General features: G+C 42.2%; 1 protein-coding gene across 1 annotated transcript in view; it reads right to left on the bottom strand.

The window, feature by feature from the left end:
- Positions 1-24,210, bottom strand: part of MCTP2 (multiple C2 and transmembrane domain containing 2) — a 108,516-nt gene extending 84,306 nt beyond the window's left edge. Inside the window, exons 1-7 of the mRNA XM_054388334.1 lie at positions 23,722-24,210; positions 19,460-19,522; positions 18,188-18,296; positions 4,506-4,648; positions 3,647-3,723; positions 2,365-2,476; positions 869-904 (exon numbers count right to left, since the gene is read on the bottom strand). Of these exons, the coding sequence (XP_054244309.1) occupies positions 869-904; positions 2,365-2,476; positions 3,647-3,723; positions 4,506-4,648; positions 18,188-18,296; positions 19,460-19,522; positions 23,722-24,189 (1,008 nt within the window). The 5' untranslated portion in view covers positions 24,190-24,210. The remainder of the gene's footprint in view (positions 1-868; positions 905-2,364; positions 2,477-3,646; positions 3,724-4,505; positions 4,649-18,187; positions 18,297-19,459; positions 19,523-23,721) is intronic.
- Positions 24,211-24,804: the final 594 nt, after the last annotated feature.

The following is a 24,804-nucleotide window of genomic DNA, read 5'->3' as shown; positions in this document are numbered from 1 at the left end:
CCAATAGCTATATAGAGAAAATATGAAGGTGGATGTGTCCTCATCAGAGCCAGATTCTGCTTTTCACAAAGTTAGACTACATACTTCTCATGCTGGGTACTGAGGTCTACAGTTCCTACATCATTGTCATTTATTCAATAGCAAAAGTAAAGCATTACAGAAGAAATAAAAAAATAAAAAATAAAAATACAGTCTGTTTCCCAAACAAGTTAAAACCAAATGCAAAAATGGAACAGTACAGGAATATAAAAGTAATGGAAGCCTTCAGGGATACTACAGAAGACCAAGGGAATCAAGTTATGTAGATATGCAGCGACACACAGATCTTGGAAACCCTCTTTCATTGCTGGCAATGAAAACTCCCTGCTTGCCTCTGTCCCAAACTCAAAAGGATTTTCCAAACTCATAAGAGCAAGCAGAAGAAAGAAATACTGCCTCACAAATTCCCCACATGATGAGATGCAACCCAAACAATGACAGCAGGAACCAGGAGAGACACGGCTCAGCTCCAGTACCGACCACTGGCCACCTTTCAGGTATCCTTGAGCAGCTCCTATCTCCCATAGCTCCTGGTTGTGTTTACAACCATTTCCTTAGCACACACAATTTCTTTCTTTCTGAAGGTCTTTGCAGAGTGGGATCTTACTGTCAGCTTGCCACTAGACATTACAATAGGGCCTACAATAACAGCAGCAATGTCTCATCTCATTAAAAAAAATAAGGCAAAGAAAACAAACAAAATAATCCTGCTATTGCGTTTAGACAGGTGCACTCAGTCTTCAGAGTTTTCAGATATTTACACTTTGTTTCACAAGATGGCACAAAGGTGTTGGGAGAGGACTTTTTTTGAAGGGAAAACATCGATTACCTTGGATGAAGTTCGCTTCTTCCGACTTGACCATCTCTAGTCACGTGTTCCCACCAGCACACCAAAGAGAACCCAGAGAGAAGAAAAAGAGAATGAGTAAAACAGATAAAGGGTTTAGTGAACTAGATCAAACAGCAGCTTTTCCAAAGTGTTAGAACAGCTTATTACTAAGTAGGGGACCGGATCTACTACTGCATTCATCTACCTCCACTCCCTCATGGAACATAACAAACGCAAAATATCTGCATTGCACCAAAAAAAAAAAGAGGAAATGTAAAATAAAAGACATTTTAAAAAAATCAAAAATAAAAAGTTGAGGGACCCAGAGCCATTAGTAAGAAACATGGCTTGTACTTTTGGTGCCATCCAGTTCTACAGTAAGGTAATTTTAAAGGGAGGGTGGGGGGGGGGAAAGGGGAAAGAGAGAAGAAAAAAAAAAAAAAATCACCTTTCTACCTTGCTGATGAGTGCTAATGGGGACAGAGCCATTTCCCTGGTCAGATTCCAGTGGAAATGGTTGAGCAATTTGCATTTGAAATATGAGGGCTTAAAACATTGTCTTCAGAAAAAATAATGTCAGTGTGCACCAACTCTTCTTATCATCTGCACTCTAAACGTTAGCTAAGCACCCAACCAAGGGTACCAAAAGCTGCTACTTTTAAACCAATTTTCTGTTTCACTGGCTAGGTCCATTTTAGCCAATGCTTTCTGAAAAATCCCAGAATTCCTGAGGTTCTTTTTGGCTAAATTTCTTTAGCAAAAACAGCAATTTTATTTCTTTGCCTTCTCACTTCCTGCAATCCAGTGACTTGTATGCCAACAGCACTCTTGTACAACTCAGAGGGAGAACTGACATCCCAGATCTAAGCCATATCATAATACTGATACTGAAATATGACAATGCCGTTTTGAATGTGGCCATCACACTTTTAACTGATCACATGCTGAGGTAGAAATAACCCTACCATTACCTTACTATTAACTGAGATGTTACAATTCTCAATTAAAACAGTGAACAGCATACATCCCACATTTGCTTTTTTTCTTATTCTGCTTTCCAAACACTTGAAATGTTTCAATTTCTATAAATAATCCCATTCAGACTGGAATTCCATACCTATAATTCAATAAAGTGCTGCTATCAGCATCTTTCATACTAGACTATATGGAAGACTTGTAGAAAGATTTCCTCTTCACATATTTATTACACATTTAAAACTGGACTGGCTTGAAAACCAGAGGTACATAGGGACCACAGACACAGTGCACATTGCAGCTAGGAGACAGAAGCATCTAGCTACTGATGTCTGCATAGCTTTTACCCAGTTACATATGGGGCTTGTTTTTAAGTTATGATCTACCTCCATTTCAATATTGAATCTTGAAGGATGAAAACAAAGGTGGCCTTTCCCAATAAATCTGATAATGTCAGCTCTTTTTTTTCCCCCCACAACCTACACTTTCCAGCTATACATTTGGTTTCCTGTATCACTTACATTTCTCTTGAAGTCTCCTTGCTTGACTGCCAGACTCAAATTTAATACAATTACTCCCATGTCATCTTCCAAACTGTTGGGATCTTCCAGTTTTAAAACCTGTTCAGTAGTTCTAAAAAGGAAAAAGAAAAAAAAAAAAAGAAAAGAGATGTGCATTTATTGACTTCAGTTGAGTTGATTATTAAAGGTCACGCTGAGCTGTGCAAATTTCAACTTCTTGTCTGAAATTCCCAATATTGAGTTGAAATGTTAAAATGGGAAATCTGGAGGTTTCCTTGTTAATTCTGACAAAATATAACCCCCACTTAATAATGCAGACTATATAACATTACTTTATGCTTTTAAGCCTCCATCTGAAGATGAACACTGAATTAAGTTCCTACCACCTCCACTGTGCAGGGAAGAAGAGTAACAAAGAAACTCATCCAAGTGAATTTTCTAATGTTAATGGCTTAAATTCCACTCATGAGATCTGTGTTCTGCCTTACTCCTGCCTGTGCTTAACCTCCCTCTGTGACTCAGTTTCCCCTCTGAAAAAGGGAATGCTGGCATTTACCTAGTGGCACTCTGTCACAGATAAATTCATCCATGTTTCTAGCAGCTCAGATACTACAGCCACAGGGACTACTGAACTCCTGCACAGGGAAAGCTCATTTGCTCAACAACAACAAAAAAAGTCACACAGCAAGGGAGTATGAAAGAGAGAACTAAAACTTGAATTCCTGGCTTCCAGCTCCACATTGAGACCAAGCAGCAACAGACAAAAGGCACAGGGCTTGCCTCTGCACTAAATCAGGGCCAGATGAGCTGCCGTGGGGATGGATGGCTGCGGGGGGAGGCTGGAAACAGGGCGCTCGCAGCCAGCCAGCCAGGCAAACCACTCCCCAGCCCAATTACAGACAGAAAAAGGACCCCCCCATGCTATGTGGGGCTAAGAAGGGGTCTCAACCTTCTCCCTCTTTTCTTCTTCCACCTCCATAAATTATTCTGGTGTAGCTCTCCCTAAACAATGCCACATATGAAACTCTTATTCTTATTCCTAGACATGAAAAGCAATGGGTGCCTTCTGCTGAACTGGGCTCCATCCAGGTTGGATTTGAATCCAGCACACAATGCCAGATAAAAATAGGCATTTACAAGATTCATCAAGAGATTTCTTTTAAAATGCACTCCCCACCCTCCTACCAAAACAAGTTTTCCTGAATAGACAAATTCCAAGCTGCAGCAAAAGCATTTCGTTATTTACCTGCAATAATAATCTTTAATTAAGTAAATGCATTACCTATTAAGCTCAAGTTCAGCAAGCACTACAAATGCCGAGCCCATGAAGTCTGAAGAGGTTAAATCTCGATCGTACACCTGGTAGCAAAATAACATAAATATTTCTGATTTTTCACATCAAAAGCCAAACCAATAAAAGAACAGGTATTTTTCAACTCTTTCACAGTTCAATTTTGTATTTGAGAGATCAAAGCCAAGATATAATTCAGAGATAATTTTCCATCTCCCTGCTTTAATTTGTATTTTTAACTATTTAAACAGCATTTTGAAAGTATCTTCTTAATATTATGTAATCAGAGACATGTGTGCTGCTATGGATTGTGCCTGTTCCTTTATGCTCAGCAAGATGGCATAATGAAATGCTGCACAAAAATCAGGTACTTCTGGCTACAGATGTTTTAGCAATTAGTGCTCACAACTGGTAGCTTGCAGTTCTGGTAACTGTAACGTTACTCATAATGAGAAAAGGCTTTGCTACTTGTCACGGCTGCATCCCAGGTAATAATTCTGTTCCACCCAGCCAAATTACACTCTTAAAACGTGCTTATGAAACCACTGTTGGTTTCACTGAGTTTGCACAAGCATGGTAAGAGCAAGCAGAACTTTGCTCCATAGCTTTAAACATATCCAAATCAAGGAGTTTTATTTCAGCTGGGGTTTTCGTAGACAGAAAGCAAAACATGCAAGTAAAATCTGGAAAAGACGTATGTGCACCTTAATTTGAAATTGCTGAAACTCCTCGACTGACTTGTGTGCAACAGTGAATAAAAATCAGGAAGTTTCTAAAGCTGAAAATAATTGCTTAAAAAAAAAAAATCGATCTGTCACTCAGAAAAAAAAAATCTAAACCCAAAACTTACCTTGATCCAAAGCTTTTGATCAAGGGTCTGTACAGGCAGCACAACGGTCTCATCCCAAACTGGGTTGAGGTTCTTGTAGACTACTTTACTTTTGTATAAAGTTTTCCCATTCAGCTTAAACTTCACATATGGGTCACTTGTACCTGCCATAATAAATAAAATAAATAGATTACTATGCCCACAACCTTAAATTGTATTTTCATAAAACAATAAATAACAACAAATGGTAATGACTCATTTTATAGATGCATACATAAACTACCTATATAAAAATTGCTACTTCCCACAGGAAAGCTACAGAACAGAACCAGACAGTTGTCTGAAAGCAGGCAACAAAAACTCTTCACTTTGCTTGATCTCTGCCGTGTTAGTCTTAAAGAATGTTAATTATTCTTTAGTAACTTAATTAGCATTTTAATTTGGGAAAAGAGCAAACAGAGGCAGGCACAAAGGACTCTTTACAGGCCAACTAAAAACATAGTGGAAGAGAGAAACTGTGATCCTGTGACTATAAATATACAAAAAGAGCAAAACTCAAAAGCATCATAACTTGGATAGGAGCTCCAAGGAAATCAGGCACAAGAGCTACAACACCCTTTGGGATTTCATCGCTTCCCAATTTACTTAAAACCAAAATGTTAAGTTTCAGTAAAAAAATACTGACATTATCCACCAGCTCTGGATAAAAACCACACACAGAAAAGACTCCATAACAGCAACAAACAATATTCAGGTAACACATTTTTTAATCCAAGTGGCACAATTTGCCATGGCAGTAACATCCCACATTTTTATGGAGCAGATGTCCATGGACGGAACATGTAGCTCGTGCCACTCGGCAGCAATAGAAATACTTGCAGCTGTCAAAAGGAAAACAGAAGAGGGAATCAACTTTTTTATTATTGTTATTAAAGCAGCAGCATCTGCACTAACACCAATCATTGTGCAGGACACCATACAGAAGGGGGAGCAAGGTACACAAAGGAGTTAAATAGATGGTTGATTTAGGAATGCATACAGGCTTTGCTGAAAAAGAATCTCACAAGCTGCAAATAAGGGAAAGAATAAAACTGAGGTGCAGTAGAATTTAGAATTAACTGATCCCAGGTGCTGCTCATCTGTCATATTCAATATTACCTATATTATACCTCATATTTGGCATTAAAATTCCCTCCTAACAGATCCATTTCATTAGAAGACTAACAGATAATGTGACAGTCCTGGCCGCCCCTAAGCCTGCAGTGTCGGTCGCAGGCAAGGAAAGAATGACTCTGACACCAGACTTCACGTTTGGAAATAATCTGAACCTGTTCCCCCTGGTCCCACTGAGATACCAGCTGACAAATGTGTGGCAGTTCAGGATAACCCAGTGTAGGACCAAAACTCAGTTTTTGTGAGTAGTTTGGGGAAACAGTGAGAATGTGAAAAAAACCCATATTTAAACATCCAAAGCTCCTATCAGCGTTATGTGAAGCCAGACTGACTCAAAGTAAGCATCTATTTGCAATTCCAGAGTCAAGAGTTGAGCTCCTGGGGCACACAGGCTTGTTTTTATGAATTATAAAAAGTTTTTATTGTGTTCTCATTTTGAAAGGGAAGAGTTGTATAGCCTTAGCCAATTCTGCACAGAAAGGGTATTTCATTCACAGAAAACCAACTGAAAATATCGGTTGGTTTTCAAATACTACCCGCAGCTTGATCCTTCTCCTAAAGATTACTTGTTGAAAATCAACCCCTTTTTTATGAAAAAGGCTGTGAATTTAAGATAAGTTTCTTCTTCTTCTCCTCCTCCTCTAAGAGAGAATGATAAGGGTCTGATCTAAAGCCAGAGAAGTCAGAGGGCAGCTTCTCATCGTTTTCAGTGGGTTAGGACTAGACCTTTCCCTAGAATGCTTCTTAGAACTATGATTATACTCCTAAATAAAAGGTACAGCTTTAAGCCAGCACGCTTTCTACAAGTGGAAACACACGGGTAAACCATGGCTCCACAATGTGGGCAGTAGCCCTCAGGGAATGCAGAAGTTAAGAAATGACAGCACAGCTCTTTGGCCTTAGCTTCTCCCAGTTTATTAAAAAACAAACAAACAACAACAAAAAAACCCCAAACCAACCAACAAAAAAAAACCAATAACAACAACAAAAAAAAATCCACAACAACAACAAAACAAACAAAAAAAAAAATCCAACCCCAAAGGCCCAGAAAAACAAATCCCTGCCTTTTATTTACAGGATAAGCAGGAAAAAGTTGCATTATTAAAAATAAAAATCATAACAATAATGCCCACAACCTATTCTGTGCATGAAATAGCAACTGGCCAAGAGAAAGAAAGGAACTGATGAAATGAAAACATGAAGGGGGCAATGGAGGCAGGTAGTCTAAAGCTATAACTCATCTGCTTTGGGCACATAAAATCCATGAATGAGGGCAAAACCTGAAAAAGAAAGAGGAAGAAAGAGAGAGAGAGAAAGAGAAAGAGGAGACAGAGAAAGGAAACAGCCAGCAGGTTCAATAACTGCAAGTGTAAAACTCTAGGCCCTTTTCTCCAAGGATGGGAAGCAAGAAGCCTGCCACTAAGTAAGCATCCGAATTGCATTATTGCTCTGAAAGCCTTCCAGGTTGATATATAGTAAAGGAAAATAAAAGAGGGGGAAGGGCTGCCCAGCACTGCTAATGTGAGCCAGGCTTTAGCCATCATTCTTATATAGAAAAGAATTCCTCCTTTTACATTTACATATATTGACACATACTTACATATATTAAAATGTATGTATGTTTAGGAAGTTAATATCTACTTAAATATATTTGCACTTAAATATATTTGTACTTAAATTAGGGCTAGGTGATCAGTTGGACTCAATCTTGGAGGTCTCTTCCAACCTGGTTGATTCTGTGCTTGAATATATTTATTTGTGCTTAAATATATTTGTGCCTAAATTAGGGCTGGGTGATCAGTTGGACTCGATTTTGGAGATCTCTTCCAACCTGGTTGATTCTGTGTTTAAAAATACTTGTGCTTAAAAATATTTGTGCTTAAATATGGGCTGGGTGATCGGTTGTACTTGACAATCTTGGAGGTCTCTTCCAACTTGGTTGATTCTGTGCTTAAATATATTTGAGCTTCAATATATTTGTGCTTAAATTAGGGTTGGACTCTTCTAACCTGGTTGATTCTGTGCTTAAATATATTTGAGCTTAAGTATATTTGTGCTTAAATACATTTGTGCTTAAATTAGGGCTGGGTGATCAGTTGGACTCGATCTTGGAGGTCTCTTCCAACCTGGTTGATTCTGTGCTTAAATATATTTGTGCTTAAATTGGGGTTGGGTGATCGGTTGGACTCAAATGACCTTGGAGATCTCTTCCAGGCTAGTTGATTCTGTGCTTAAATATATTTGAGCTTAAATATATAAAAATACGATTAAAAAAGAAAAACAGTGAGTGAGAAAAAGCTGTAATAAAAAAAAAGAAAAAGAGAGAGAGAAAAGAAAAGAGAGGCCTTTAATTAAATAAGATTGCCACTCTGGGATCAGGCCTTCATGCTTGTCAGGTTGCTCTCAAAATAAACATCTCAACCCGGAGCCTCAGTGGTGTCACTTACTCCAGCAAGGCAGCCTGGGTAATCCCTCGCTCTCCTGACAGCTACATAATGTTCAAACCGTTTCACGGGTGAGCGGCGGCACTCGCGCGCCGCAGCGAAATATTAACGCCGGGAATTAATAGAAGAAGGGACGCTGGGTCACAAAAGGCAAACAAGGAAAAGGTGTCAAGTTAGCACCGGTGTTAATTGTTAGGGAAGAATAATTGCGGCGGGGCGCAGGCTGCGGTGGCGCTCGCCTGTCTGCCTGTCAGAGGGGGAACATCTCAACTAGGCAGGCGGCAGGAAGGGGTCGGCGGCTCCTGGATCATACAAATGACGGCCTGACGCCCCCGCACCGCCACACGGGTGGACTTGCACCTCTGGGGCAGGAGCTGGTGCGCACCAGAGCTCTGCCGAGTTCACCGGGGCGGACCTGGATGGCCAGCAGAGAAACGATGGGGGGAGTGGGGAGGAGAGCATATGGCACCACAGCCAATTTTGGGGCTTTCAAGGCTTCCCTCAAGTTGCTGCCTGGATGTTGATGAAGCCTCTTGTACCTCCCTGTCCATCATTGCGTTCATTTCTGTCTTTAAGACACCCTAGATTACGTCCAGATGATAAAAATAGGTTAAAAAGGAGATGGGAAATAAGAAATAAGGCAGGTGGGCAAGGCCCACCTGATGGGATGAATAGCAAAGACTGCAAATTATTAACTGCTTTTGAATTCAAGGCTGGAAGCCTTCTGCATTCAAGACCTGAAGGATGTCTGGATCTATTGACAGCTACTTATCAGAGACAATCTGCAATCTAGCCAGAAAGCTTAACTTAAAATAAAAGTGCCTTGTGATTTTGGAGATTAACCAGTCATAGAAAAAAAACCTTTTCTTTAAGAATGACAGAAATTGATAATTTTTTGAAGAAGCTAGACCACCGAAAAAAAAATAAAATAAAATAAATAAGGCTTCTCAGGAGCCCTTTCCCAGTGAAGGCAGCCCAGACAACTTTTAAGCACATGCACCCAGGCTCTTTTGCAATGCAAGACTTGAACTCAATTCATGAGTCACACCAGCTGTATCAATGTCAATGGGGCAATGCAAGGAGACCAATCATTCCTGAAATCAGTTGAGAATTTAAGCCAAGAAAAACATTTTCATTGGGAAAAGCGAGGTGCCATGGTCTAAGCTTCATTTAAATGCTACACAATGACAATAAGGTTGTGACAGTAAAATATATGCAAATTATATGTAAACCAAGCAGGATTATCTGTTTCTCAGTCTAAATCAAACTCAGTGACCTGGTACCCTGCTCTGGCAAGGGGGTTGGACTAGATGATCTTTCGAGGTCCCTTCTGGCCCCTAACACCCTGTGATTCTGTGAAAAAGAGAGGATGACCAGTAAAGAATGAGCCCATCATTTGCACTTGTTTTCCCATTAGAGAAAGAACATGCCCCTCAACAATGATGCTCCCTTGAATTTATGCAATACCTATTTTACTTCCAATTTCTTCCACTCACACTAAAAAAGCAATGAATGCTGGCAGACTAAACCCGAACAAGCTTCAGTAAGCAAAAGTTGCTGGGACTCAGCAGCAGGAGAGGGCTTAGGCCCAAGAAACTGTTAATGGTGTTTTTAAATGGATACTGCTGCCCTCTAGCAGCTACTGAGAGATGGATCCCATCAGCTGTGTTTAATACTCCTACACACTTCCTTCATCACTAGGAAATAAAAAAAAAACCACAGAAAACCAGATATAATTTCATGCCACACACTATTTTATGGGAGTAAACTTACTGGAAATGTAGAATATGAAACAAGTCTAGTTACTGACATATTACTACCAAGTTGCCTAAAAGTTCTAGGGGAAAAAAAGAAATAAAATCAAAGAACAGTGTGAAATATAACCTAGACCAGCTTAAAGGTTTAGCTTAAAACCTGAATTTTAATCTGAAGGAGGAAATGAAGGGCTTATTTTATATGCACGTAAAGAATAATTTTCTTTACAAATCTTACTAGAAATAGAATTACTGAGAGTTATTTACAACATGGACTAAAAGACATTTTAAAATGCAACACACACTTCTCCTTTTAAGTGGAAAAGCACTATATTCTTGCAGTCAAATAGCAGAGATCAAGGCTAAAAGGGGAAATCAGGGGACAAAAAAAAGTATTCTGCTGGCAGGAACTTCAAGTAATTTTGGAAAGTTTTGTGCCCAGCTAGTTTTACGTGGCCAGATGGAAATGAAACATGGCTTGGAAACAAGCATCACCAATAGGTTCCAAGGGAAGATATATCAAGAAACAAACAAAAACACCCCAAGAACCAAGAAAAATCTATCACAACAACAAAATAATAAACCAAAAGAGACCAGAAAAGCATGAAGAATGTACGTACTCCCAAACCTGATGGGTGAAAAGAAGAGCAAAAGAAGCCTAAACTGAGAATTAGAATGAAAGAGGCAGATGCAGGATGCTCTGTGCAAGACACTTCAGACACAGCATTTTTAAAATCAACGAGCAACTGGATAGGAGCCAGCAGTGTGCCCAGGTGGCCAAGAAAGCCCAAGGCATCCTGGCTTGTATCAGAAATCCAGCAGGAGTAGGGAGGGGATTGTCCCCTTGTACTCAGCCCTGGTGAGGCCACACCTCAAGTATTGTGTCCAGTTTTGGGAACTTCAATACAGGAGAGATGTGGAGGTGCTGGAGCCAGTGCAGAGGAGGGCAAGGAAGCTGTGGAGGGCCTGCAGAGTAAATCTGATGTGGAACGACTGAGGGAGCTGGGGATGGTTAGATGGAGTAGAGAAGGCTGAGGGGAGACCTCATTGCTCTCTACAACTACCTGAAAGGACATTGTAGAGAGGCTGATGCTGGTCTCTTCTCACAGGCAATTAGTGATAGAACAAGAGGGAATGGCCTCAAGCTATGACTGGGTAGGTTTAGATTGGACATTAGGAAGAAGTTTTCCCATCAAGAGTGGTCAGGGATTGGAATGTGCTGCCCAGGGAGGTGGTTGAGTCACCAAGCCTGGCTGTGTTTAAAGGTGGTTTGGATGGGGTGCTTGGGGACATGGTTTAGGGGTGACCCTTGTAGAGTAGGGTTCTGGGATGGACTTGGTGATCCTGAGGGTCTTTTCCAACCTGAATGTTACTGTGATTCTGTAAAAGACTCAAGGAACTAAAGGAAAACTGCAAGGCTCTACCCAAATACGATACCACACACGTCAGGGACTCAATGACACCAGGAACAGATTTGCCTGTAGGAAGAATTATTCCAGTTGAAGGGCAGCTTCCCAGTCAGGGCTCAGGTATGAACACACTGGAGAGCACAAGGCCAGGGCAGGAGATACATTAACCTTGCCAGGATGCAGTAAGCAGTTTCTACTACGAGGCAGTACTATTTGGTGCAAATAATTGCACCTTCTTGTGTTCTCAAGTCTTTGGCCTAATACAAGCTCCTTATTGTGGGGGTCTCAGAAAGACAGAGTGCCTTACAGAGCCTTATGGTGGCTTGCCACTACATAAAGAGGGTGCACAGGAAAGTTGGGGAGGGACTCTAGCCGGCAGCGTAGTGATAAAGCAAGAGGTAATGGTTTCAAGCTAAAAGAGGGCAGGTTTAGAACAGACATAAAGAAGAAATTATTGACTGTGAGGGTGGTGAGGCATAGGGAAGGGTTGTCTAGATAGATTGTGGGTGCCCCCTCCCTAGAAGTGTTGCAGGGCAGGTTGGATTGGGCTTGGAGCAACCTGGTCTAGTGGAAGGTGTCCTTGCCCATGGCAGGTGAGTTGGAACTACATAATCTTTATGGTCCCTTTCAGCCCAAACCATTCTATGATTCTTTAATTAATGCAGGCAGTTGCCACCCCAAGACTGAGCTCTGACAACTGATAAAGGCTGAATAATTTAAGAAACCTGCTGTCTAAATCACCATTACCTACAAAAGAAGAGGCACTGCAGAGTCTCTGGGTCCTGTGTTCTCTCCCTGTTCTGCCATCCTGTGTTTCCTAATTTAACATTAATTTACAAAAGGTGCCTATGGATTAATTGCTTTTGTTCAAACTCAAATCCATTTTCCTGAGGTTCCTATCTCAGTGCAGTCATTTACCATGGTCAGTCCCAGAGGGATGCTCACAAGGATCACTGTCTATAAGGGAAGAGTTTCAGACCCACACTCTGCACATCCAGAAACTGGATTTGGCACAGACAAACACTTGCAGCACCAGCCCTTGTAGGCAGAGCTACATGGGATCCAGAAAATATCAAAATAAGCATTCAGCACCATCCAAATCCTTAGCAGTTGTAAATTAGGCATGATTATGCCTTCAAAAAGAAGTGTGAAAAGTTGTCTAATACATCTCAATAATTAATAAATTTGAAGGACTAATGATCTAATCGCAGACACCCTGAAAACAGAGAAAGTCTAAATTAATCAGTCTGTTTGCAGGGAGTGATTCAGACTAATTGCTCTCAGCAACTGAATTCCAAACAATGGACTTGCTCTAAGCTGACAAACACCCAGAGCAGCACAAACACATCCCTGGTATCAGCCTGTACTCAACTCAGGCAGTGGACAGCCCAGACTGCTGCAGGTCTATTATTGCTTCAAGTATGTGTTATTTTGTCCCCTTCCTTTAAATTTATTTTTCCCTTGAGAAACTGAGCTTTGGCACAGCAGCTCAGCTGCTCTGCCAGCTTTAAGACCCCATGAAGCAAAGCAGCACAGCCTCTCTGCCAGCTTCAGGACCCTCTGGCAGGGGTTAGTGTTAGATGTGAGAGCAGATGGTGATGGGCTCTGGATGGGAGAGGCAGGATGCTCACAGAAAGGTGACAGCATTTTCTGTGCTCCTGCAACCTGCCCAGCCCCTTTCACACGTTCTGCTGCTGCAACACTGAGGAAAGAAATGAGAGCAGAAACAGGAAACAAGGGAAATCTGAAAAAGAGAAGGGGCACAGAAATCCCACAAAAATCTAGAAAACAGTGTCATGCAGACAAGAGAGACACACAAAATTCACACTGAAGTAACAGAGCTGAAGGGATTAAAAAAAAAAAAATACATCAGCCACAGCCACTCAGCAGCTGATACCACATTTCAGATATATATTTCTTGTTTAACAGATGAAGAAATCCACTCAAGCTTTTAAAGCACAGGATTTGGAAACAGAAGGGGCTTCTCACCTCTACCAGCACTCAAACCCTCATTTTTGTTTTTCAGGGGGGGTTCTTTTGCTATAGCACTAAAGCTGGGTTTGCCAATTCAAGGAAGGTAGCACCTCCTCACACCTGTGGCATGACATTTCTGCTCAGGGTCACAGTGTCACTTGGTGCAAAGGTGACTTGTACAGGCAGCAATGTGTCCAGTCAGAGCATCTCAAGAGCCAGGAGCAGGACATTGCAGACTCCATTAGACTGACTCAAACAAACATGAAGCATCACCCTGCCGTGTGAAAATGAACCAGTGAGCAGAAATGGGCTCCAGCCTCTCCCAGTTCAAAACATGTGAAGGTAGAACTTAGGAGCTTCACAAACAAAAAAAGGCTCAAGGAAGCTATAAACCTCTAAAGGTGCAACAAAATAACAACTATAACACTAGTGGTTAAGATTGCTTAACATGTTTTAAAGCCAAGTAAGATATAATTATCTCCGTTTTCTGCAGAACCACCAACACTCCACGTATTTAATTGATAAAATATATTTCTGCTTTTTTGCTACTTACAATATTTAAAGGACATAGATCACAAATTCCTCACTATCACTGAGACACATCACATCATCTAGCAACAAAAAAAGAAAACAAACAAAAAAAACCCAACCAAACAAAAACAACAACAATTTTTGGGTTCTGTGGTAACTACAAACACTGATCCATAACCACCTTCAGTGTTCAGTTCATCAATTACAAGAACTATAAATATGGGAGGACTCATGCACCGTCTACCATTAGATACCAAAAGGGTGCCCAGGTGATGTGAATGCTGCTTGCCAAGTGCACCTTGCCACCTGCTTAGGCAGCTTCTAATGAGTACAGCCTTCTAACGAGTCTGTACCCCGAGAAGCATCAGTGAGAAGCAAGTAAATCAGACTCCCAGCAAGTTGATGGTCAACAGGTAACAATATATCTCTCATCCTTCACCTCCAAGAGCTGACACTGCAGTTCTGACCCAGAGAGGGATTTTTTGGAGCCTCTCCCCTTCCTACCAGCACCAAGATTTTGCTTTAAACAGGACTCTGCTTCCTTAGCTGAGGTATGTATTGGGTATGCTGTATGGAGGCAATACAGTAATTCTGAATTTTTTTTTTCATACATTGCTTCTGCACTTTAGAGGAAGCAACAGGGAACATATGCTGCTGAGCCAGGTTCTTGGTCTATAGAAAGCAGGAGGCAAAAGACAAAGCAGGGAAGAGCAGAGGTTAACAGGAGTAAAAAAAACCAAATAATAAAAACACTGGTAAAGTGAAGAAGGAAATTAAATCACACCAAAGGGAACATATCATAGAAAGAACAGTGCAGAGTGAGTCAAAACATCTGGAAAAATACCTGAAAAGTTTGGAGAAAGGTAAGTTACATGTTAGAGGCTGCAGTTATCAGCAGAACTAACACTCACCTTTGCTCAGACAAATACAATTAACTCCTACTTAATAACTATTAAGCATATACTATTCACAGCCATATATAGTCACATGGAGAGCCCTGTGAATTTGCTGAGCAGAGCCAGGAGCTCCCAGCAACAGCTGTTACAAAGGGCAGAAATATTTCTCCTTCTTCGTACACCTTTGGTTTATTTTCATATACCAACATACACACACAGAAATAAACTTACACTGGGACAAAATAGAGGCAGAAACAGAGCCTGAACGCCAGGACAAGAGACTTCATTCTGCACATTCCAATTTCAACTCTAACTTGCTCATCATGTCCTGCACTAGAAGTTGCTGCAGAGCTGAAACGCACCAGACACACAGCTCTGCTGCATCCTCACCCAGCCCTGAAATCTGCGGGCAGCAGATGAAGCCGGAGATGAGCTGGAAGGAGCTGCAGGACGGCACCGAGCCCCCCGATAGCGGACAGGGGGAGGCGGTGGGAACTGACAAACCCTTCGGCGGCAATGGAGCGCAGCAAGCTCCGGCTCGGGGCCCCGCCGGCTGCGGTCGGCGCCGGGAGCTGCCACCAGAGGGCAGCCGCCGCACACGGCGCTGCCTAGACCGACAGAAGAGCAGCACCGAACGTTCCTTCCAGGTTGGAAAAGCCCTTTCAGATCGCCGAGTCCAACCCTTAACACTGCACTGCCAGGTCACCGCCAAACCATGGCCCTCAGCACCACACCTACACGGACCCGCAATCCTTCCAGGGATGGGGACCCCATGAGCTCTCCTGGAAGCCTGTTCCAGGACTTAACCACTCAGTGAAGAATTTCTAATACCCAACCTAAATCTTCCCTGGCACAACTTGAGGCTGTCTGCTCTTGTCCTATCACTTGTTCCTTGGGAGAAGAGGCCAACCCCCACTCTACAATTTCCTTTCATGTATTTTTAGAGAGCAATGAGGTCTCCCCTCAGCTTCCTCTTGTGCAGGCTGAACAACCCCAGTTCCCTTATCCAGTCCCCACAAGGAAAAAAGTTACCATGACCACACTGAATCAAAGGAGGCAGTGACACTCTTACCTACAAACTCCACCACTGCTCCTGCTGAATCAGAGCGATTTTGCAGTGGCTCACACAAGGCTGACCAGAAGAATTGTCACGTCCAACACATGCATAAAACACAAGACCAACCATTCAGCATCACCTACTGAGGAGATCCAGCACCTTGGTGCACACAAGGCCCTGGGAAAGAGAGACTGAAACCCTCTCTCAGCTGCGTCAGGTAGCATAGAATCAAAGAATAATTAGACTGGAAAATACCTTTAAGATCATCACGTCCAACTGTTAACCCACCACTTCCTAGTCCACCACTGAACCACATCCCTAACTACAACTACACATCTTTTAAACACCCCCAGGCATGGTGTCTCAACCCCATCCCTGGGCAGCCTGTTCCAGTTCCTGATAACACTTTCAGCAGAGAAGTTTTTAATAACACGCAACAGCTCTAGAGATTTGCTGTTGCCAAAATGGGAATGAGGATGACTTGGCCTTCAGCCCAAGCCACAGTCTGACTTGCAGGAGACACTGTCTGCAGACATGTTCCCATATTCAGATTATTCAGAGCAGACTGGTATACCCCAGTGCAGCAGTTGCATCTGCCATCCTGGTGGGTGGAGAAGAGGGAAGTCACATTCTTCTCACCCACAAGTTTTCTCTGAGGTTTTTCTTCTGTTGGAGAGATGAGCAAAGCTGACAACTTCCTGCTTTTAAAAGCATGTTGCAAAAAAGCACAGCTGATTGCAGGTCACGCTTGAGTGTTATGCAAAGATCCTAAGTAATCATTACAACAGCAGAGGCCTGTTACAGCTTGCATCAGGCCACCAGCAGCACGTGTTGGTTGGCCACCACTGCAACATGATGGTGACTGAAGAATAATCATTTAGTCACTACTTTCCCCACCTCCCCATGCCTGTGCCAAAAGTAGGAGTTTTGTTGAATGATGAATCACCTAACACACTTCACTTACTGGGTGGTCATTTGACACAAAGCAACAGAGACTCAAAATATTCCCCCCCCTGCTCCTTGCTTATTTGTTTCATTGTGCTCATTTGCCACAAAGCAACAGAGACTCACTAACATGTTTGGGGCTTTTTCCCCCCCTCATTTATGTTGTTTCATTGTGCTGTCTAATGCTTCACTAAGACAATCACTTTCTTTCCTATACAATGAAACACAGTGTATAGCAAACTATGTTTTGCCTTCTATAGAAATAGTACTCAGCTGCAATTGCTCATTTCTAGCATCTTTCCCAGCAGTAGTATGCATCCTGGCTTCTGCAGCTTGCTAGTAAATCTGATGAACTGCCACACTGTAAAGAAATAGATGCTTCTGTTTACAGAGTCAAGATCTTAATCTAACCATTCAATTCCTTCCAAAAGCTGAGAGCTGGGAGGAAAAATGAGCACACACTTGGCCAAGAGTTACTGTTTGCTTAAGACATGAAAAACGAGCATGGAAAAAGTTAACTGAGATAATGGCTAAGGAAAATCCCAATGAGCACCCCATGGGAGGTTTCTAAATCTATACAGGTCCCTCCAGGTGCAAATCTTTATAGGCTTTCAAGCTGTGCAAGTTTATTTTCTTTAAAACTAATAAACCCTGTTGCTTCATCTCAAAATAAAGAAACTGCTCATACATTTTGCAATGCAAAAGTCTTAGAACTGTTTCCCCACATATAAAGACATGAAATAAAGAATAAAATAAAATGCAGAAAGACTGGACATATGGAAGAGCTCTCTTAACAGGCTCAGATCAAATGTCCTCAAGCAGCTGCTGCTGCAAAGTCCTACAAGCCTCTGCAGAGCCTCCAACACAACATCTTCCCTCTGCAACAAGCAGAGAAACTACCAAGTGGCTGATTATGCACTGTTCTACTCCCTGTTACAACAGCCTGAGAAACAGCCAGGCAAACAGCAGGCACTTTCATACAGTCTTTCCAGGAATTCCTCAAATCTTTCCTAATTTGCTTAGTACTGCCCTTTTTATTTTTTTTCCTTCATATTGCCTTTCTTATGCTGCATCCCAAATTAGAAAGAGGATTATTGGCTTACAGCTCTGTTTCCCCATGGTCTCCCTTTTAATAAAAATCTTTGCAGGTAAGCCAAAAAGCCATCCTAGAGCAGCTCCATCATTTAATAGGTTTGCAAATATTCTTTGACTTTTTTTTTTTTAAGGTGAAACAGGATTTCTCAAGATGCAGCTCCCATGTAGGCACAGATGTCAAGCCCAGCCAGGAAGGTGCTTTGCAGTTGTGCTGTCAGTCAGGAAGGGCAGCCAGCAGAGGGAAGCTCCCTCCCCTGTGTATCCAAGATAGATAAACTCAATCGTTGAGTGCTCTGACCTGAGCAAGGGACACATGTCAATGACTTGCTGCAGGAGAGATAAGAAGCCAACTGCTGCTAAACTGAAGTCAGTGAAAGGAGAGCTGTGTGAATTTGAAAGGAAATCAGCTGAAAGGTAGAGCTCACCACAGCGATCTCTGATAACCAGGTTCCGGCCTTCCTTCAGGTGGATGGTCAGCAGGTAGGCAAAGGGGCTGGGCAGATCACTCAAGCAATCATTTGCTTCCTCTAGAGCCTAAGGAGGACAAAGCAATCAGTCACCTCCTGAAAGGCACCATGAATTGAAGCAGGTGTTCTCAGCTTTGCAGGGAGAAAGTTCTGACCCCTCCTTAAGGCAATCTTTTACAGAAAGAGAAACAAAAAATCACCAAACCAACCCAAAAACATTTCTTTCCCAGGCTCTGTTTCATGATGCAAAGAGCTAATTATCAGTGTCTGATACATTCAATAAAGTAAGGGGTAACACAAGGATGATTATACCTGAAAGGGAGTCATAAAAGAATCACAAATGCCAGCATTGCTTTTTCAACGCCCACCAACAGGCTGCATTTCTTTCTTTCTAGCTGTTTCTTGTGTATTCACAGAATATCTGAAGTTGAAAGGCACCTATAAGAATCACTGATTCCAACTCTGCTCATCTGAGGACCTCATGAGGAAGCACACATTTCATACAGGTACTAAGCAGACAGTATTTCTTTATACAGTTCTAAAAGAGAGAAATGCAGCAGTGGGCAATGCTAGTTGTGAGGCTTTGCAGTAGCAGACTCGAGAGGATTCTTGTTCATCAGAGATGCTGCCAGGGTTACACAGCTCAGCATCAGCATCATCCAGCCAGCATGTTCAGTGAAAACAAGCACTGGACAGCACTTGAGAGGTTATCAGAGGGCCAAGGCAGAGAAGTTCATCTGGAATAGGCAAATACGTTCTACATGAGAAGGGCATATATCAAAACTGCTGCCTTGTCACACTGCCCCAAAACTGGTGTTGCTCTCAAACCCTACAGTCGTGTCACCTTATTTGTTGTCCTTATTGTTCCTGGGCTGTTAGGTGAATATTTATGCTGCTGCTTTCATTAGTTACCAGTAAAATAGAGAAGCTATAGAATGCTTCACAAAAATCCAGAACTTTTGTGTCTGTTTAAAACATTAGCAACTGCTTTGGCACCACTGAAAAAATAAACAAACACCACAAACCAAACAACAACAACAACAAAGAAACCCACAAACCCACCACTAAACAATCAAAAAACTTAAAAGAAAAATAAAACCACAGTGGAGAAATCTGTAGAAGGTCTCTTCATCTGCTGGGTTTTTTAATTTAAGTAGCAAAGAAACTAAAGCTAAAATGAGTTGTGCCTGTGATCAAGTTTCAAAATGCTTTTTAAATGAAAGGGCTTACCATTTGATCATCAAAAATCTGAGATGCTATGGCAGAGTCCAGATCGATTTCTCCACATGGGTACTATAAAAAAAAAAATACAGTGAATTAGACAACAGTAATATAAGGATCAAGAAAATACTTCCAGCATCAATCAAGTGCTCTATGTGTACAAAGTGAATTTCCTTTACTTCTGTTTACAGAACCTTCCCCTCCATAAGTTAGATACACTTTATTTTTGTTTTACAGTAACTTCACTTAGTTTCTTGAGTTTAATCTAAAAAAACATGTGCATGCTTCCAGCTGTTGGAATAAATTCTTCTCCTCCCCATTGCTTTCAGTGCTGAAGGTCCTTACCACAAACACTCCTGATGCCTAAAGGTTATGGCATTTGGTGACTGATCTGCCAGCAGCGCAACGCTGACCCTCGTCCCTGAGCAGAATTTTATTTGCCGAGTCTCCGAGAGTCCTTAGTAAGATGAAATAAAAACATGCCAGAAGTGGTGGCTGCAGCAGCAATATCCTGGAGGTAGAGAGCTGGTTACTCACTCAACTGCAGTTTCTTCTTCATCACACGAAATGCCATATCCAGGAAGAGGTTTGGCTGGTTGGTTGTCTTGTTTGGGATTTTTTTTTTTGTGAGAGAAGGGAAAGGGAAAAAATATGTTGGACATGTACTTCCCCCCACTTTCTGCAGTAACTGGAAGATCCAAGGGATTTTTTTATCTAGTGCCCAGCACAGGAGAGGAAGTCAAACATTTCTTCCTGAATACTGACTCATCCAAAAACTTGAGGCCACAGAGAAACAGCATTGAGACTGTCTGAACACATAGAAGAGATTCACTGGATAAGACACTTCTGATGCCATTTGGACTACTAGAACAATCTATGATCACCATTTTGGGTGAAGAGGACCACTAGAACAATCCATGATCATCATTTCAGACAGAGAGGACCACTAAAACAATCTATGATCATCATTTTAGATGGAGAGGACCTACATGCCTGGGCAAATCTTTTGGTCTAATGCAGGGCAATCACACCCCTATTCAAATACAAATATTCCTGCTATGGATAACCTCAGCCTACAGAAATGCACACAAGGTGGAATTGGATCCTCCTGTGAAAATGTTGTTATGAGCAGTGTGGTAACGTCCAAATCTTTCAGATGAGAGCTGCATTGTGTGGTGAGCTATATAAACATGAAAAAAAAAAAGACCCAGCTACTGCACCAAAGGTCATAAATCTTAAGAGATGCTGATAGGCTGAAATAAATATAAATATGCTTTTCTGTAATCATCCTCCTCCTCCTCTCTCCAAAAACATGTATTACACAGCAGGAAGCAAAATAATCCAGCACTGCAAGTAAAATTTCACTTGTGTGACGGACAAAATTTAACATTATGGTTCCCACAGCAATAGTAACTTGGCCACCTTGCAAAAAAACATTAGAAGCAGAAAAAAATTATCATCATAAAGAGCAGCACAAGAGTTCCCTCTCACAACGGAGCTGAGTTACAGCTGCTAAGGGAGCCCTAACTTTGAATTTCCTGACTAGTATGCATAAAATCTCACTTGTGTGCATTAAACCCAACATTTCTCACAGTCTCTGGCTTCACAGGAATCTCCTTCAGGCACTACCATTGGCACTGACAATGGTTTCTCTTCACAGCTTGTTTTATATGGCATAAACATAGAATCAAACAATTGTACTGACTTATAAAAATAAAAGTGCCCTGCCTGCTAGCTTGTTAACATTTGTAATTAAAAAAAAACCTACCCTCAAAGTTTGTCTTTATTCTGCTTTTTGTTTGCTTGCATCACATGGACAGATTTTGATCAAAGATCACAATTTTACGTAAGAGAGCTTGATTTTTCTTTTTGCTATTATTCTAGATATCCCACTGCAAAGAGATGGCTGAATATAGACAAAAGCCTCACTGAAAATATGGTCCTGAGATCTTGATTTGTATCTTAACTGCAGTGACATTTCTGAACTTTAAAGTATAAACTAATGTGGCCACATCCACCAAGCAGGCACAGTTCCAAATGCATCTGTAAAAACAAATAACACACACACACACACTCTCCAGTTCGAGACATATATGTACATATAAATCCATCAAATGCTCCCCCTGACAAGATTTACAATGCCTATCTCCTCCTCTTTTTCTGCAGAAAAATGACTCAAAACACAAGGGCACAGAGTGCATCAGCAACAGGACAAGGTTCTGGGTTGCCAGTGACTCACTGCAAGGTGTTGGTAAGAAGACAAAGTGGTGTTAAAGCACTTCAGTGATGATGTGTGACCACAAAGCCCCACTGCAAAAGGCAGCCTCAATGGCATCCTTTACAACCTGAATCAGTCATAAAGGATATGGAGGTGCTGGAACGTGTTCTGAGAAGGGCCATAAGGATGAGCAGAGGGCTGGAGCTCCTCTGCTATGAAGACAGATTGAGAGAGTTGGGGTTGTTCAGTCTGGAGAAGAGAAGGCTCCGAGGAGACCTTATTGTGGCCTTCCAGTATCTTAAGGGGGCTACAAGAAAGCTGGGGAGGGACTTTTTAGGGTGTCAGGGAAGGATAGGACTAGGGGGAATGGAGCAAAAATAAAAATGGGTAGGTTCAGATTGGATGTTAGGAGGAAATTCTTCCCCATGAGGGTGCTGAGACACTGGAACAGGTTGCCCAGGGAGGTGGTTGAAGCCCCATTCCTTGATTGTTTTTAAGGCCAGGCTGGATGTGGTTCTGAGCAACCTGATCTAGTGTGAGGTGTCCCTGCCCATGGCAGGGGGGGTGGAACTGGATGACCCTTGAGGTCCCTTCCAACCCTGACAATTCTATGATTCTATGAAGGGGTTCAGTGCTACTTCAGTTGCTTTTACCCCCTTCAGATTTGCCTAGATGGGCTGCAATAGAGAACAGATAAAGCAAATCTCCCAGGAAATGGAAATATGGTACCTTGTCAAGAGCCTTTACAGAAGATGGCACACTCCAAGCACTGATAGCTCTGCACTGAGAGTTTAGATGAGTGTAAAAACCACAAACCCACACTGAGCTCATGCATGAGGCTGGGAAGGTATCTGATGGTATTGGGTGGCCAAAGGTAACCAGGAAATGAGTAGGTGGCATGTGGCAAGCAATTCAAGAGGGGAAAAAAAAAAAGAAACGTCAACCTACATTTTTTCTTTTTTTAGTTTGCTTTGTTCCAAGGATCTGCCTTCCTTCTGATTTACCTCACTGAACAGTGAATGATGCTCACAAAAAGAATGATGCAAGCTACTGTCATGCTCTCTCACTATCAGGAAACCAAACCTCCCAAAGGAGGACTTCAAACCAATGCATCTATTGCCCATTTTTGCATCTCGGATGCCTATGGAAAGCAGCTACCACAACTGTAACATCAAGGTGATGGCTGAAAAGGCCTCAGAAGGAAGTCCAAAATCCAGCCTTCTGAGTGAAAACTCAACAAGAGTTACACTTGCACAAGACATAAATAAAGCATAAATATTTCATGTAGCCACAACCTGCACCTGCTGTGGATATTACAAAGCCATCATGCAACTCCATGGGGTTCCCCACTTTGCTCAGGCCAGGAAGGAATTACAGTTTTGTGTTGGACTTGGATCCTCTTGGTTATGGAACATTCTATCCAGGCACAGAAATACTGATCACAGAGGCAGCAGGGGAAAGGAAATAAAGAGGACAAGATAGGGAATGCAGAAGAACCATTTTGAATTTGCATCACCTCTAATTAAGAGCAAAGCCAAAGGACAGTGAACACGATGCTACGTGTTCACTGCTCTCCATCACAAGCTTGTTGTGATGAACTCCAGGCACAGGCAGAGGAGCTCACCTCACTCACCTGTCATCTTTCACCTGTTGCCTTCAAGTGGGTAAGTTGATTTTGCTATAGATCAATCCTGGTAAAGCAATATCAATTACAAAGAATGCTCCAGCAAATGTTCCAGCAGCACATCTCAGAGCCCAGAGGGATGCAACAACTTTTGACTTACACAAGAAATTCCAACAGATACGTACCATAACCTCTCCAGAATGAAAAAAGAAATAAATCAAAATGGAGCAGCATAATTTTGCAGCTCCACACTGACAGAAAGGATATCTCAATTAGTCTCCAATAACTCATATATCATATATGGGTTATGCTTTAATCCAATATACATCCCTTGAATAGGGCCCCCTCCTCTATTCCATCATACCCCAAACAGTTAAAGAGAAGCATGACGAGGCAGCCACTTAGCCCATCTGATGCCCAAGCACCCACCTCTGCCTCCTCATCTGTCAGAGTGGTGGTGCTCAGCCGGGCGCTCTGCAGCAGCTCAAAGAGGTCATCATTGGATCTCCTCTTTCCCTCAGACATTGTGTTGCCCATGACTTGTGTGTCTTGGCTGGGGACTGTCACCTCCGTGTGTGTCACCTGCTGCGATGGCCATGGCCAGTCCTCTCCTGCTGGCCTGACTGAAGCACTTCTGCTTTTCAAGGACCTGGAGAAGCTCTTGGGGGAGCAGCTCGACAACACTCGAGTACTTGAGGTGGTCGTTTCTTCTTCCATATGAGTCTCCACCTCCAGCATGTCTGGCACTGACAAGCTGAGGCGGCGGTCCAAGAAGTGGACCTTCCTCTCCACCATTTTGCTAGACCTCCTCTTTGTCTTCTTCACGCTTAGGTTCTGCAGGAAGGGTCTAGTTTTCTGCTTCAGGGATCCCCATACGGAGGGTTTATCCAAGTCCATTGCTGCGAGGGCAATCTCAGCAATGCCTCCTGGGCAAAACGGCCTCAGCGATTCCCAGGGTGACTAACTGGAACGTAGGAAGAAGGCGAGTCAATCACAAAAGTGAAGAGCAGCTGAAGACTATGATTCATGTTGTCTCATCTTGAAACTTTCAGTCATTTTTCTGAAAGGTTCAAAAAAAAAAAAAAAAAAGGCATGCTGCATTAGTAAGTGGTTCCAAATACAATCTGGTGGGTAGGTTTGATTATTTAGGAGGAAAACAGTCAGAACAAGTATTTAATCCTACACTAAAATTCAGTGTCTGCCCACTACTTTATGATGGGCTAAGAGGAGATGTTTTATTTCTTCTGCCAAGTCCTTGTTTGAGATTTATGCAACTTCAAACTGTTTCTGTACAAAACTTACTGATGGGAGTTAAATCACAATAATGTTAGCACAGGAAAAGTGCCGGCAAAGCTGGCACCGGGATTTCTGCCAATGCTTCGCCAGCCTACACAGGGAGGCTTGGGCTTTTTCCTAGGCTGTATGAACCCTTACATGATGCGTTACTGGACAAGCACAACACTGAAAACAACTCCACAAACTGTCTGTGAGGCTGAAGAGCACATAGAGCAT

The sequence above is a fragment of the Indicator indicator genome, chromosome 16 (genome assembly GCF_027791375.1).
Source record: "Indicator indicator isolate 239-I01 chromosome 16, UM_Iind_1.1, whole genome shotgun sequence".
Lineage (NCBI taxonomy): Eukaryota > Metazoa > Chordata > Aves > Piciformes > Indicatoridae > Indicator > Indicator indicator.
This window is presented reverse-complemented; position numbering and strand designations above follow the sequence as displayed.